General features: G+C 43.6%; 1 protein-coding gene across 1 annotated transcript; it reads right to left on the minus strand.

Moving 5' to 3' along the window:
* Positions 1-12151: 12151 nt before the first annotated feature.
* Gspt2 (G1 to S phase transition 2) lies at positions 12152-14652 on the minus strand. Its single transcript, XM_048449818.3, has one exon. It carries the CDS (start codon positions 14437-14439, stop codon positions 12544-12546), a length of 1896 nt encoding a protein of 631 aa, XP_048305775.1. The 5' UTR covers positions 14440-14652; the 3' UTR covers positions 12152-12543.
* Positions 14653-15779: the final 1127 nt, after the last annotated feature.

Below are 15779 nucleotides of genomic sequence, written 5' to 3' on the forward strand. Positions count from 1 at the left end.
CCTACATCAGTCACTAATCTGAAGATGCTCAAGATTATCCCAACTCAAGTTTCGTATTCCCAAGTGACCCTAGCTTGTGTCAAACATTAAAGTACACCAGCACAATCGCCCCTTCGTTAACTTGACACACAAAATCTTCACTATGAGATGAATATGCCTTTTTCTTTCTTGCTTATTCCCAGGATGTTAAGGTTAATATAACTTTAAAAGTCCCATAGTTCCCAAAGATTTCAACACTTTGCTTTAGGAGGTGTCAGCATCACACTTGATCTTCATAAATGTAAAGTCATAACATAGTTAGAAATACCAGCTTGAGGCCAGCCTGATCTACAAGAGCTAGTTCCAGGACCGTTACACAGAGAAACCTTGTCTTGAAAAACGAGAGAGAGAGAGAGAGAGAGAGACAGAGAGAGAGAGAGGAGGGAGGGGAGGGAGGGGAGGGAGGGGAGGGGAGGGGAGAGGAGAGGAGAGAAGGGGGAAGGGGAGGAGAGGGGAGGGGAGGGGAGAGGAGAGGAGAGGAGGGGGGAAGGGGAGGAGAGGGGAGGGGAGGAGAGGAGGGGAGGGGAGAGGAGAGGAGAGGAGAGGGGAGGGGAGGGAGGGGAGGGGAGGGGAGGGGAGTGGAGGGAAGGGGAGAGGAGAGGAGAGGAGAGGAGAGGAGAGGAAAGGAGGGGAGGGGAGGGGAGGGGAGGGGAGGGGAGAGGAGAGGAGAAAGAAAGACTAGTTTAATATTTTATCTCAAGAACTTGAATAAGACTGAAATTAGGTACACCATTTTTGACACGTGTGTTATTAGGACACCCACCACAATATATCATGACTTAGAGTCTATCTATGACTCCCCCAAGTGTCTGGATGCCAGAAGAGTGACAGGCACCATCCTCACTTCCCTGAGCAAGTTTACAGCTCTCAGGTTGCCGGACTGTACTGGATGAGAGAGCTACTGGCAGTGACACCTTCCTTCACCTGACTTGTGGATACACCACAACAAGATATGCTCTTCTTTCTCCGCATTTAATTCACATCCTCAGAATCGAGTCAATTATTCCTTCCAGGGAATTCCCTCCTCCCTCTACCGCCCAAGAATCAGAGGCAGGTTGGCTGCAGTCTTGTTCTGTGAAGCCTTCCCCTTTCCTCTGAGACCTGTGAGGGAGGTAGATCCCGCATTCTGCTTCATCCTTCTTCAGCACCTCGGCCAAGCTATAACTGTCTGCCTGCGTAGATGCCCAAGGCATTAACAACTCTTCAATAAACTTCCTACCCAAAAGGACAATCTGCCTCAGTGTCCTCTTTGAGTCCCCAACCTACGACCTGTCTATTATAATTTATTTTCATGTGATAATGCTGCTATGTTTATTTTTAAGTGTCATTTCCAGATACATACTGATATAGTTTCCAGTTAGTGTTTAAAATTATTGGCAGAATAACTTTTGGGTGAATGGGAGTGTTGGAGAAACAAAAGTGGCCACGTATATTAACTTAATAAGTTGATGAAGCTATATCCAATTGCATGTAGTCTTTATAACATACCTTACCATGTCATTTTACAATAGTTACAAAAGGTTACAAAAGGTAGTTTTTCTTCAAAGTCTCCAAAGCTACAATACACAGTAATGAAAGCCAGAATTTCTGGATTTAGCATTACTACCTTATTTTATTGTGTGTCTGATTGTTTCTGACACTGGGATTAACTTAGGTCTTGCATATGCTACATAAGTGCTATACACCACTTTTTACTTTTAATTTTCAAACAGGTACCTAAGTTACCTAGGTTGACCTTGAACTCGCCCTATAGTCCAATAGGCCTTGAACTTATGATTTTTCTTACCCCAACCTCCCTTGTAGCTGGGATTCAGTTCTGAGCTATTAGACTGTGCTACAATGGCATTTTCAATGTTACCTTCAAATAAATGAGTTACTATATATCAAATGTTTACAACCAATGGACAAAGGACAGAGCATTGCTTTCCCCCCCCTCCCTCCTGGTAAGAAGCCAGGATGTGTGCTTGCATTACTGTGCCTGTTCAAAGGTATCTCAAGATACATATTCCTGCCAGACCATTTTTAATGAATTTACTTTATGACTTCATACTTACCCCAGCATTGCTGCAACCGCTTCAGTCGTCTACTACACTCCAAGTATCCTCTTCTCTTATGCGTGTTCTTTTAAGAAATTGCCTCTTCTGTAGAACCTGCAACACATTACCTGATAAGCAGTTCCCTAAGACCTTGATTTCCCCCGTGCCCCCACCCCATGCCAAGATCACCAAGGGAAATATCAGCAGGGAAAGAGAAAAAAGTCCAATTGCATACTCTGCACAGAACATGTCATGTCCGATGGAAGAAGCTGCTGGCAGTGTCTGGGACCTCAGGGTAGTGCGGAGCAGAACTGGCCTCACATAGTAACGGTTACAAGCCTGCACAGTCTAGTTATATGTGGTATCTTGTGTTCCACTAACTCAGATATGCATAGATAATACAGGATTTCATATTTATCCTTTAGAATTTGGAAGCCTTGTAAAGCTCACTGTTCTCTGAGTTGGCTTCATGCTGCCTGTATTTCCAACAGCTTTCTCTTCTTACAGAAATAATTCTGATGTGCATTCATTGCGAGCTACCTTGGAGCACAATCCATTCGGCTAGGGAACTGCTGTTATATTTTTGTTCATGACTTCAGTTTCACTCCAGGTATGTTACAGCTCTGAAAGGAAAGGTATCATGACTGTTAGGAGCCAAGGAATCCTACAAAGTCACACTGCACAACAAACCTCACACAAAAGATTTATTGGGAAAGAAATAGAAAGGAAATGTCTAGCTCTGAGGGTCTAGAGGAGTTGTGGGATTATGACAGGCAGCTCTGAAGGGAAGGCAGGAGAAGAGGGCAGGAAGGGGCACAGGAAACTGCAGGATTACAGCTTCAAGGGTAGAGGGACAGAGTCAGGTGAAGAGGACTCGCCATAACCTTAAAGACCAAGGCTGTGGGGTACCACAGTTCCAGAGTACCAGAGGGCTGCCAGATACTCAATGGTCACTTCCTCAGACTCAGGGAAGCATTTACATGACCAACAGAAGGGGGAATTTACCAAATTGCTACTGGTGGATGGGGTGTCAAGCAATTGGTGAGCGGGAAGGTGAGTCTGTTGTGGGTGGACCAGAGGTGAGGGTCCTAGTGGGGCTCAGACCCTGAGGGGGAGCACAGGCACCAAGAGAGCCTACGTGAGTCATCCCATCAATGTAAGTGTTACAGCTCTGAGGCAAAAGCTATCCTGACAGTTGGGAGCCAAGGATTATCACAAAGTCACACTGCACAATAAACTTCACACACAGATTTACTGGGAGGGAAAACTTAGATAGATGGCCGCCTGTGTTCAGGTGAGAGGCAACAGAGAACTGGACAGAAGGCAGGCCTTATATAGGGTTTCTTGGGGGTTGGAGCTTTCCAGGGTGGCATGGGATTGGTGGGATTAGTGTGGCCTGATCTTGAGGCATAATCAGGGATTGGTGGGACGTTTTCTGTAGGTTGGGGCCTAGCCGCTCTCCTTCCTTGTGGGGAGGTTAGAGAAGTCTGGTGGGGGGGCCTGGCCATTGGGGCTCCTTAGGGGCAGGGCCTGGCTGTTTGAGCTCCTCAGGGGCGGAGCCTATCTGTGGGCACTCTTCAAGAGGTGGAGCTGGCCACTAGCTCACCTCAAGTGGTCAGGCCTGCTGCCAATGTAGTCAGGGGGTGGAGTCTGGCAGCTGGAGGTCTCCAAGGGCTGAGTGTATAAGAGAAGAGTCTGTGTGAATCAGGGAAAGCCAATGCTAGGTTTAACTGCAAAGAATTCTTGAATTACTAACTGTTGACTATTGATCATTACATTAGTTTACTCATTACCATGATATTATGATGCCACCTCTTATCTATATTCAATCACTACACTGCAAGGGACTCTTTAATACATCTCTTGCTATTCAGAACCTACCCTCTTCTTGAATGTGAGCTTTTTTGTTTTGTTTTGTTTTGTTTGAGACAGGGTTTCTCTGTGTAGCCCTAGTTGTCCTGGAACTAGCTCTGAAGACCAGGCTGGCCTCAAACTCACAGAGATCCGCCTGCCTCTGCATCTGAGTGCTGGGATTAAAGGCGTGTGCCACCACTGCCAGGCTGAATGTAAGACTTTTAGGTTTTCAGGCTAAGGACATGATTCAACAGGTAAAAGGTCTTGCACAACAACCTGAGTTTGACTCACAGAGCACCTGTAAACAGTCAGATATGGTAAAATGTATCTGTGGTTCCAGCACTTCTATGGCAATATGAGATTCAGAGACTTGAGGATTTAGAAAATCCCAGGCCACCTATCCTAGAGTATGCTGCCCAGCAGAAACAAGAGACCCTGCTTTAACAATGTGGAGTGTGAGAGCTGATTCCCAAAGGTTATCCTTTGTCCTCTTTCTACACATGCACACACTTGTACATACATACACAACAAATAAATAATTTTGAAAAAAAAATATTTTTGTGATTCATCTGTCTTCTCATACAGAGACTGGTTGCTTGTTTGTTTTTAGCATGCCTTGAACACCAGGGATAAGGATGAAACATCTGGTCATTAGCAATTTAATCCAAGCAATCTAAGTACTTGGAAATTAAAAAAATACATTTCATTTCACCTATTCAATTATATACTCAAAAACCTGTTTTAAAGGCAGTCTAGAAAACTAGTCATAAGAATATCAGTTAAGAAAAGAGCAAAAATGAGTATAAATGTGGAAGTCAAACATTCAAACTTAATCCAGGAATTGCCAGTTAACCCTGCTGAAACTCTTGGGGGTAATTATTGGTCACTTACCATGTAAATTTAGTGATGGAAAAAGTTCAGTGAGATTACACTAAAGCAAGTTAGACTTAAGACATCAATCGTCTAGGCCTCCATTAGAGAACAGAGTAAGCTTTTAATCTAGTGTCCCAGGGGCTAGTGAGATGCTTCAGTGGTTAAGAGCACTGGCTGTTCTTCCAGAGGACCCGGGTTCAATTCCCAGCACCCACATGGCAGCTCACAGCTGCTTGTAACTCCAGTTCTACGGTATGCAACACCCTCATGCAGGCAGAACACCAATGAGCATAACTCAGTGCCCCAAATGTGAATGAATATCTATAATTGGGTATGCTATATATATATATATATATTATATTATATATAATATATATAATATAATATATATTAACAAAAAAGAGATACAGTGCCATGACTGGACAGGGAAGTCTGACTATAAACAACTTTTTAATTTATTTTTTTAATCTCATACTGAAACTGAAGTGAGATTTCAATATTGACTGCTTAAACTTTTGAAGAAGCTCAGCAATTAAAGAGAAAAAAATATTCTTATTGAGGACTGAGAAAGACATGCAAAATTAGAGTTTAGGAGATGGCTCAGTGGATTAAGTATTTACTAAGCAAGCATGTGGACCAGAGTTTGGATTCCCACAACCTAGGTAAAACCTTCACAGTTATTTTGGCTGCCTTTAACCCCAGAACTTTAAAGGTAGAAAAAGGAGATCCCTGGACCAAGCTGGTAGTCAGAATCAGTGAGCTCTTTGTTCGGTAAGAACAACTAAAGATGCTACCGCAACTCTGGGCTTTCCCATGCACATGGGCTTATATACATCCCTTACACTGTGCACCCCTACACACTGTACCCACATATATGCACACATACCCGTGCAAAAAAGAAGTGTATGCAAAATTACCTGCATTTGCAAATTCAACTTAATATTGAGTACAAAAGAAGGGCTTTGCTATAACTTCCTATCACCACCGACTCTAAAATAAGTAAGCTTAAGGGTGTGAGAAGAGAAACATCTCTGCAGAGGTTAAGGCAGCATTCTTAGAAAACAGTCTGCCATAATAGAGTGTGGGACAAAATCGTGTGGCAAATGAATACCATTTTACATGCTCCTGTACAAAATCTGTCAGCTGGTCCCTCTGGAATACAAGCGAAGCACCCATCCTCTTTTCTATCCCATGGCTTGTTTATTCAGAAGGTTTTTATTCTTTCTCCATTTCTCTCATTGTGCTGGTTTATGGGATATGAACACACACATTACCTGCTGTGATAAAGCCTCTCCTGAATACTAGGACAAGTTCACCTTTTTAAGGAGTAGCCTCGGGTCAAGTTTTCCTTCCTATAGGTGGCCAGTTATGAGTAGATATTATTTTTTAGTGTAGAAAAAAATAAATTGCCAAGCCTGTGGCTGTTGAATCGTTTCCTTTTAACGGGTATAAAATGAAAACTAACCATTCCCATTATTTTACAGTTCCATTCAACTCACGCACATGCTATTTGTACTGTCTAGTGTTTATATGGAAACTTTAACAAGAGACTGCCGCACTGTAGGGAAGCTGAATCAGGATACCTTGAAAAGAAGATTTACTTTGAGAGTGGATCTTTTGAGGAGACGAACAGTGACCTTGGCAGTTAAGGAAAACACTGGAAAAGCTGTTCCTAGGTAGCAAAGAAACTGGCTTCTGTGAAAAATACAGCATGCTGTTACCCAGTCAAACATTTCCTCTGCTTTCCTTCCAGGGTCTTTGATGCCATGGAACGCGGGCTCACTCCTTTCTTCATGTAATGTTTCCTCAGAGCTGTCCTACAAAGTCCAGAGAAGTAGACAAGGGATCTTAGGATAAATGATGCTAGAAGGATTTGGGAGAAGAAGAGGGCATCAGGGGATTTGGAGGAAGGTGGTGTTAGATATGATCAAAAATGCATCCCATATACTTAGGAAATTTTCGAAGGATAAAGAAAAGTATTTTATAAAGTTGCTAAAAAGCCAATGGGTACACGCTGATGAATCCCGAAGTGCATAGCGCATTGTGTATTTAGCACGCAAATAAGACATGGGAAAATTACGCATAATCCTATTTGATAGAAATTTGAGATAAAACTTTTTAAGAGTGCGTTAGTTACTTATATGTGCTGGTGATAAACAAAAGTGACCAACACAGCTTAAAAAAAGAAACTGTGGCTGGAGAGATGGCTCAGAGGTTAAGAGCATTGCCTGCTCTTCCAAAGGTTCTGAGTTCAATTCCCAGCAACCACGTGGTGGCTCACAGCCATCTGTAATGGGATCTGGTGCCCTCTTCTGGCCTTCGGGCATACACGCAGACAGAATATTGTATACATAATAAATAAATTTAAAAAAAAAAAAAAAAAAGAAACTGTGTTGATTTTGGCTATGGTTGCAGAGGGATAAAAGTCCATCATTGTAACATGAGGGCCAGCTTGTTGGGGTATCTGTTCCCGCCCAGTACCCCATAGCTGGCAAACCCCAAAGAAAATCACACACAGGACTCCATAAGATTATAAACTGATTGGCCCATTAGGTCAGGCTACTTATTAGTTCTTATGACTTACCTTAACCCATTATTCTGATCTATGTTAGCACATGGCTCCATACCTTTTTCAGCTGGGCCAGTTACATGCTGCCTCTTCGGTGGTCTGAGCACAAGTGACAGAGGAACCTCCCTTCTTCCCAGAATTCTCATGTTCTCATTGCATCACCTCTACTTTCTGTCCGGTTTTCCCACCTATACTGCCTGCCTGGCCAATCAGCGTTTTATTAAAATGTGATTGACAGAATACAGACAATTCTCCCACATCACATCATGCATCACGATAGGGAAGCACAAAAGCAAAAGGCAAGCATGGCAGATGGAGCCAGAATCAGCCAAGAACGCACATCCTCAATGACAAGTGTGAAGCAGAGAGAGCGCAAAGTGGACAAAGGGTGGTATTATAACCACTCAAAACCTGCTCTCAGTGGCATCCTTCCTCCAGGAAGGCCACACCTCCTGACCATCCCTAAATAGGACTATAAACTGGGGGCCCCATGTTCAAATACATGAGCCTATGGGGGGAAATTTTATTCAAACTATCACATTCCACTCCGTGGGCTCCACAGACTCATGGTCATACCATAATGCAACTGCATCCAGTCAAGCTTTAAAAATATCCCGGGCTTAAAAGCCCCAGCACTGTTTAAAAGTTCAACATCCAAAGTCTCTTTCGAGACTCAAGGCAATCTCTTAATCGTAGCTCCCTGTAAATACAAAAAAAGCAAATTACATACCTCCAATATGCAATGGCACAGAATAGGCATTACCATCCCGAAAGGGAATAAAGGAGGCATAGATAGGAAGGGAAAATGGGCCAAAGGAAGACAGGAACCCAGAATGGCAAACACTAAATCCTGTAACTCTTATGTTCCACGCTAAAGGACTTAGATGGCCCTGTGCTTTCAGCTTTAGTGCCTCCAACATACATCTCCCTCTGAGACTGGTTTTGCTTCAGGCACGCAGCTCTCCTGGGCAGATATCTCACAGCTCTGACACCACTAACATCTTAGGGATAGGCTTCATTTTCACAACTTCATGCAATGGCCTCTCCGGGCCTGCAGGGACTCCCCGAACACACACTGCCTGGGCTCTCCGGAAACACAAAAAGGAGGAATGTACAACCCCTTCACTCTTGCATCTTTCATGTCCCTAAAGCCAGCGCCACAGAAATGATACTGCCAAGTTAGGCTGCAGACTTGGGATGGATCCACACTTCCCTGAACCCCAGCAACAGCAGCGTTTATGGCTGTTGCTTTCTAGAAGCAGAAACCACTCTAGGCTCTCTTTCCGGAGTCAGAAGCTTAACTGGGTTGAGTCTTGGCCTGAAGGAACCCTGCCATTTATTCAAGAGCAAGAGTAGGCCTCTCCTCAGTGGTGTTAATCTCCTTAACAATTATAATTATAGCCCCTCTTCCAGCCAATCTTCATTTCTCCAAACTGCATATTTTGTATTTCTTTTTGTGCCGCTTTCTCTTTCTCATCTGAGACCTGCAAGAGCATGATCAATAATAATCACGCCACAGATTCAGTGTGATACAGCACTACACTCACCCCTGCCATAGAAATTACTCCAGTTTTCAGGAGCTGGACAAATTATTGTTGTTAAAATGTCCATATTATCTAAAGTAATTTAGAGATTCAAGGCAAAGCCTGTTAAAATACTAACAGCCTTGTCCATAGAGCTAGGAAGATAATCCTAAACAATTCTATGGATGCACCTATGTCCCAGGATAGCCAAAGTAGTGTTGAGTAAAAAGAACAAAGTTTGGAAGTATCGCATATTCAAAATGGAAGTAACTATGAAGCGTGGCACTGGCATGTAAAAAAATACAAGGAGAAGTGAAATAAAATAGAGAAATAACTGGGTGTGTTTATAACCAAGTTATCCTTAAAAAGATGTCAAAAAACATGGTGTCAACTCACATGTAGTCAAACGAAACAGGAAGCCTTCGCTCTGTACCAGAATCAACACAAATGAATCCAATACCTTAATGGAAGATCTGGAAATTACTAAAGGAAAACATGGGGGAGGGGCAGAAATGTTTAAACACCTGCAAGTTTCCTGGATAGAACTTCTAGTCTACTTTTTAAAATTTAGCCTCAAGCGAGTTCTTGGGAAAGGGGCAGAGGGCAGCCATTTCCTTTGCCAAAAACACAGAAATGGGCTCTAACCCAAATGCTCATACTGTTCCCTTTTGAAATCTTGCGAGCCAGGCTGCTACCTTCTGAGTTACTCTCGGCACTACAGTCTTCAAGGTTCCCACTAACGTCTGCTCAAGGCATCCCACCACTTTTCCAATCCAAAGTTTCAGTGTTCCCACATTCCTCTAAGAAACAACACAGCAATCTGGTTACCGACAGTCAGCCATCACTTCCTCTTCTGTTACTGGAATAACACACCACAGTCAGAAGCAACTTACAGACTGAAGGGTTTATTTAGGCCCACAGTTCCAGAGAGAGAAATGATCAGCACGGCAGGGAAGCATGGCAGCAAGCAGCAGACATGACAGCTGGAGCCGGAAGCTGAGCGCACACATCCTCAACTGCAAGCAGGAAGCAGAGAGAGAGCAACTGGAGGTGGGGTGAGAGCAGAAACAATCAAAGCCCACCCCTAGTAGCATACTACCTCCAGCAAGACATCACCTCCTAAACCTCCCCCAAACAGCACCACCAATGGAAAACCAAGTATTCAAATACATGAGCCTATAAGGGACATTCTTACTTAAACCATCAAAACATTAATTTAATATGAATTGGAGATAGCAGAAATTTCCTAACAGGGCACTCCCCTGATTGTGACAGGTAGTTCAGCGCACTGGGCAAACTAATGCTGTGCTAGCAAATGGCCCTAATTTGAAACGTTGAAAAATATTAGACGCTAACAACTGTAAAGGAAAGCGCCTAGAAGTTTGAAAGAAACGTTACCGTATGTTTTTATCTACTGGTGGTTCTGTGTGGCAGGTGGTCACTGTGTCGCTCAGGCTGTTCTCAAACTCATTGTGATGTTGGAGAACTGGCCTTGAACACATCATCTTCTTGTCTCAGTTTACACTGCAAGCCGGTGTCACAATGCTGGTGTCCCCAACCTCCTGAAGGGTATGATTCTCAGAGAACTGCAAAGAAATAATTTCTAAAATAGACTTTTAAACATTATGACATTTTCTCTGAAAGTTATGTGTATGCCTCTCTCATACACACAAACATTTAGGAACCAATTTTTTGAAAAATTATCCAAAACAGGTAGAAACAGATTCTATCCTGGCTTTTCTTTTGGCCAAAAGTGTGAGAGAGATTTTGTGTGTGTGTAAATGTAATACATACACGCACACACACACACACATATATAGACATAGATATTGGTAAATTGCTAAAATTACTATGGCAGTAATATAGAGTTAAATTTTTTAAAAATGACTGCCAAGAGCTGGACGTGGTGGCTTACATCTATAATTTCAACACTAAGGGTACTGAAGCAGGAGGATGACCACAAGCTCAAGGCCAGCCTAGGTTACACAGTGGGGCCAACATGACTAGGGGGACATTCTCCATAAAGTGACTGCTAAGGTACAATTTTTACCAAGCACTAGACTGGCCTGATGGCTGTACAAAGTTTAGTACACAAAAAAAGGAGGCTTTCTTAATGCCAAAAGATGAAACCAAACTCCTGCTGCTGACATTTACGAGTAAACGACTGTGTTCATCGCCGCACGGGGCTCCTCGTGGATCAGGTTAGCTAAAGCACGGCAAGCTAAAATCTTTCTCTCAAGAGGGGGCTCTGATGATGCACAATAGAGCCCTGCTGTTAGCAATCTAACACCAGGTCAGTAACGATCTAATACACTGAGACAGGAGTGTCGTGGGCACACAAAGAAAAGGACCACGGAGAAGGAGACACTGGCTTTGCACAAAGAAAGACACCATGGCAAAAACACTGCATTGCCTGAGCACAGGCCCAGGGAGCTGCGGCCACAGTGCCTACATCTTTCAGCCTGCACACGAGGGCTAGTAAAGAAGTTTCTTACTCCAAATATAGGGCTGTGCCTTAAAGAAGCTGGTTCTGCACACCACTGGGAAGATGTTTACACTAAGCCACTACCTACTTACCGAGACAGAAAGCTCTCCAGCAGTTGACAGTTCTGAGGGTCATAAAGTCATTCCTCTGGCAATAAATCTAACTACCAAGAATTTGTTTGGAGAACAGATTCTAATGAACCCTCAGCCACGAGGAATAGACTCCTCAATTTCCCACACCAAGTCCTTTGTTTCGGTTAATGACACAGAGCCCCAAATCAATAATTTACCTTTGCAGTAGTTGTGTCCATTATTGTGTCTTGCACCCTAAATTTCACAGTGAATGATACCAAGGCATGTTAAAGATGATGGAGTGGATAAGAGTCTATTCAACATATATAGTCTGAAACCTTAGGGACACATGTGATTTGGCCGTGCTCAACATTATAGGACCTAATGGAAGACAAAAGAGAAGATAATCTTCATTTTCAAATAATAACTGGTAAGTAGAAGAACTCCTTTACTAATTGAACTTAGACAATGACAACACAGTTAACTGGGAAGGGCACTAAGATAGGTTATTTTTTTTTCCATAGTAAAGTTTTTCTTTAGTACAAACCTGTGTGCTTTTGACCAATTTCTCATTTCAAACAGTGGAGTTTTTCTGAAGCCCAAGTAATAGTGTATTCAATTACTTGGCAAAAAAAAAAACCTAATGAAACTATATTGCATATAAATTCAAGCATTATTCAAACACATTTCGAATCCTGCAGTTTCGAATGGAACACTTTATTTACATGTTAGTGATCTTCATTAACATATACACAGTGACACACTGATTGTTCTGCACAGAACAAATGATGTCTAAATATCCCGAAGGGAAATTAAAAATGTAAAATATATTATTTTTAGTATTGTAGGCAGTTACATACACGTCACTTACAAAGCTATTACTGATCTGTCCAAGGAAGCAGAGTGGTGGAGGGAGGAAACTCGAGTATGCATTCAAGAGAGACAGAACTGAGCTCTCAACATGAGAGAGCTGACAAAACATGGATTTTTGATGTGAAATCGCTCTGCAAAACACGGACAAAAGTCTGTCAATGGGCAGTAAATTGCGGTCCATCTGTCGCACATTACGGTGCAGAGGCATCAATGAAATCGCTTAGTCCTTCTCTGGGACCAGTTTCAGAACTTTGCCAATTGCGATTGTCTTACCCTCATCTCTCAGAGTAAAACGACCCATCTGAGGAAAATCTTTAAAGGTCTCCAGGCAGATAGTTCCTGCTGTCCTTAATCGGGCAATACACACTTGATCTTGTTTCACAAAGCGGGGCCGGGTCTTACTTTTTTCTCCTGACTTCTTGTCTACCAAGGAGATTAAGGCTGTTATCTCGACCTCCTCAATACAAGTGTGAATGTGCAGCACCGCGTTGTAGCCTGGGCAGATGATGGATTTGTGCTCAATAATCACAATCTGAACATCAAAGGTGCGCCCAGAGTGGCAAAGATTACTGGGTTCACAAAGGATGAAGCCTGGAAGAATCTCCTCTTCTTCGATTCCTTTCAGTCTGATTTTGAGGTTTTCCCCGGGGGCTACAAAATCAGTTTCAGCATCATCAGAGACGATTCCTAGAACTTCCACATTGTGCTTGTTGGGCATCATCACCAGCTGCTGGCCTTTAAAAATGGATCCCGATTCCAGCTTTCCCAGGACCACAGTGCCCATATCCTTGTACTTATCCACGATTGGCAACCTGATTGGCCCATCAACCGATCTGTTGAAGTTTGGCAAACTATCCAAATATGGAATAAATGGTAAGCCAGTGTACCAAGGGCAGAAATCTGATTGCTCTTTAATATTTGCTCCCGTCAGTCCTGAGCAGGGCATAAAGTGAATGTCCTTCTTAGGGCTGAAGCCCACTTTTTTCAAAAAGGGCACCAGTTTTTCTTTACATTCTTCATACCGCTCACTGCTCCAGTCTACCGTAGGATCATCCATCTTATTAATAAGCACAATTAGGTATTTGACCCCTGCTGTTTTGGCCAGCATCGCATGCTCTCTTGTCTGTCCACCTTTCTCAAATCCAGTTTCAAATTCTCCTTTCCTGGCAGAGATGACCAGCACAGCCAAATCAGCTTGAGAAGCACCACCAATCATATTGGGGACAAAACTCTTGTGGCCAGGGGCATCTAAAATTGTGAAATGTTTCTTTTCTGTTTCAAAATATGCACGCCCCACTTCCACTGTCTTACCCTTGTCTCGTTCCTCCTGATTGGTGTCTAAGGCCCAGGACAGATACCAAGTCTCTCTGTTCTTCTCCTTAGCTTCTCTTTCATATTTCTCCAGTGTCCTTCGGTCAACCATTCCGGTCAAAAACATTATTTGCCCTCCAATGGTTGACTTGCCAGCATCTACATGCCCAATGAACACCACATTGACGTGTTCTTTCTTAGGAGCACCTGATGGTATGACCATAGATTTTGACTTCCTCATTTCCTCTTTTTCCTCCATCATTTCCTTGCCACTTTCTTCTGGGGGCCCTGCATCTCCCAAAGAACCCTCAGGCTTGGCTTCACTTAGTTCTTTAAGCTCCCACGATTCTTCCAGGACCATCTCCACCTCTCCATTTTCTACAACAGGTTCTGAAAGTTCCATGGTTACAACTGAACTGGAACCTTCCCACGACACTAAAGGTCCATCGTTGGGAGGTTCCACAGGTGCTCCCCATCCCAGCCTTTTACCTTGAGGGTCTGCGGCGCCGGTGCAGGTTTCGTAGCTGCTGGAGGCTGTGGGGGCGGGCGGCTGGGCCGATCCCGGCAGGAAGGACTGCACGAACTCCGCGGCGCTTACGCTAGGCACGAAAGGTTTGGCGTTGATGTTGAGCTGACTGCTGAAGGCCATGCTGAGATGCTGGCGCTGGGCCTCCGCTTCCGCTGCCTCGGCCACTGTCGTGGCCGCAGAGGCGATTCCATCCCCACTCGGAGCCGAACCCGGGGCTTCCATGTCCACCTGATCCCAGCAGTCGGGAGCTGAGTCGCTGCTGCTGCCGAGATCCATGGTCTGAGCAGCGGGGGTGCGGCGGAGAAGGAGGGAGGTAGGCAGGTCAGAACGAGCCTGTTCCACCGATGGTGGCAAGGCGGAACAGCCAAGGGCCACGGGATAGCTACACGAACCACAGCGGCACGGAGGCAGCAAAGCGCAGATGCTGCATCCACAGCTGCGGCGGCGGCAGATATGGCCGCTCAAAGCTCGGCTCCTGTGTGTAAGCGAATCTCCTCCCCCAAATCCCAATCACTTCCGACTCCTCCACCCCTGACCCAACGCCTGTGGTGAATTGACCCCTCGCTGCCATCCGTAGGTTTGTCCCCTTTAATTCTCAGACAGAGGCTAAGTCCATAAGTATAGTTTTTAAAATGAGATTTCCTATTTACTTTGGTTCATACTGGGAGAATGATTTGACCACATCCCAATGATTAAACCTTAGCCACACCTGACTTCAAATTCTGCTAAAATTTTCACATAAAACGAAAACTCCTATTGAATAAATGGGAGGCAAAATGAGCAACCCAAGGCTGGGGGGCGGGGAGGAATAAGTAGTGCTTAGCCGGGGAATTATGAGATGTATAGATAGTAATTGCAATTTAAGATTACTTATTAATTTGAAATCTAGAGGCTGTCTCGGTCCCACCGGTGCCCTATCAGCTTTCATTTTAAGGATGGGGATAAAGATATTTTTTAAATTTCCAAGGAAGGCAGGGTTTCAACAATGCGTTCCTGGACCGTAGCTGGCAGGTGCACTAAGGCACCTGTCCTATTCACCAGGACTTCTCCAAGAGTATACTCTAGAATCTCAGGTCATGATCTTTCACCTTCATTCTGAGAGTCTAAAACCAGAACTAGGTTTACAGTAAGAATCAATGAAGCTGTAATAGTAAAAGAAACCGTGGCTGTAAGCTCAACTAAAGCAAATGCGACCTCTGAGGTGGAAAAAAATCCTTAAGGCTCTAATCAATAAACTATCACCATCAGACAAAGTTGACATTTTATCTAAAACCTGGATAGCATTGTTTGTAAATTATCTTATAGCAAACAGAGAGGGGAAGCAGAAGATAATACAATTTGCATTTTCTAGGTGGAGTTGTAGAATTTATTTTAAACCAACCCAACAACAAAGTACGATGTTACAAACCAAGTGAATGCCTGGTAATTTGAAAACTGTGTTCTCCATACACTATGGGAATATCATGGCCCTTGATATTGTTCAGTTTGGGGCTGGCATAGCTGTATGCCATTCCCAGGATTTTAGATAGCCCCTCATTCTTTTTCCTTAGGTAATAATCTATTCATTTATTTTATTGTGAAATAAAGGGAATTAATAGGAAAAACAGAGTTGAAGT

Source organism: Myodes glareolus, chromosome X (genome assembly GCF_982192425.1).
Source record: "Myodes glareolus chromosome X, mMyoGla1.1, whole genome shotgun sequence".
NCBI classification, from domain to species: domain Eukaryota; kingdom Metazoa; phylum Chordata; class Mammalia; order Rodentia; family Cricetidae; genus Myodes; species Myodes glareolus.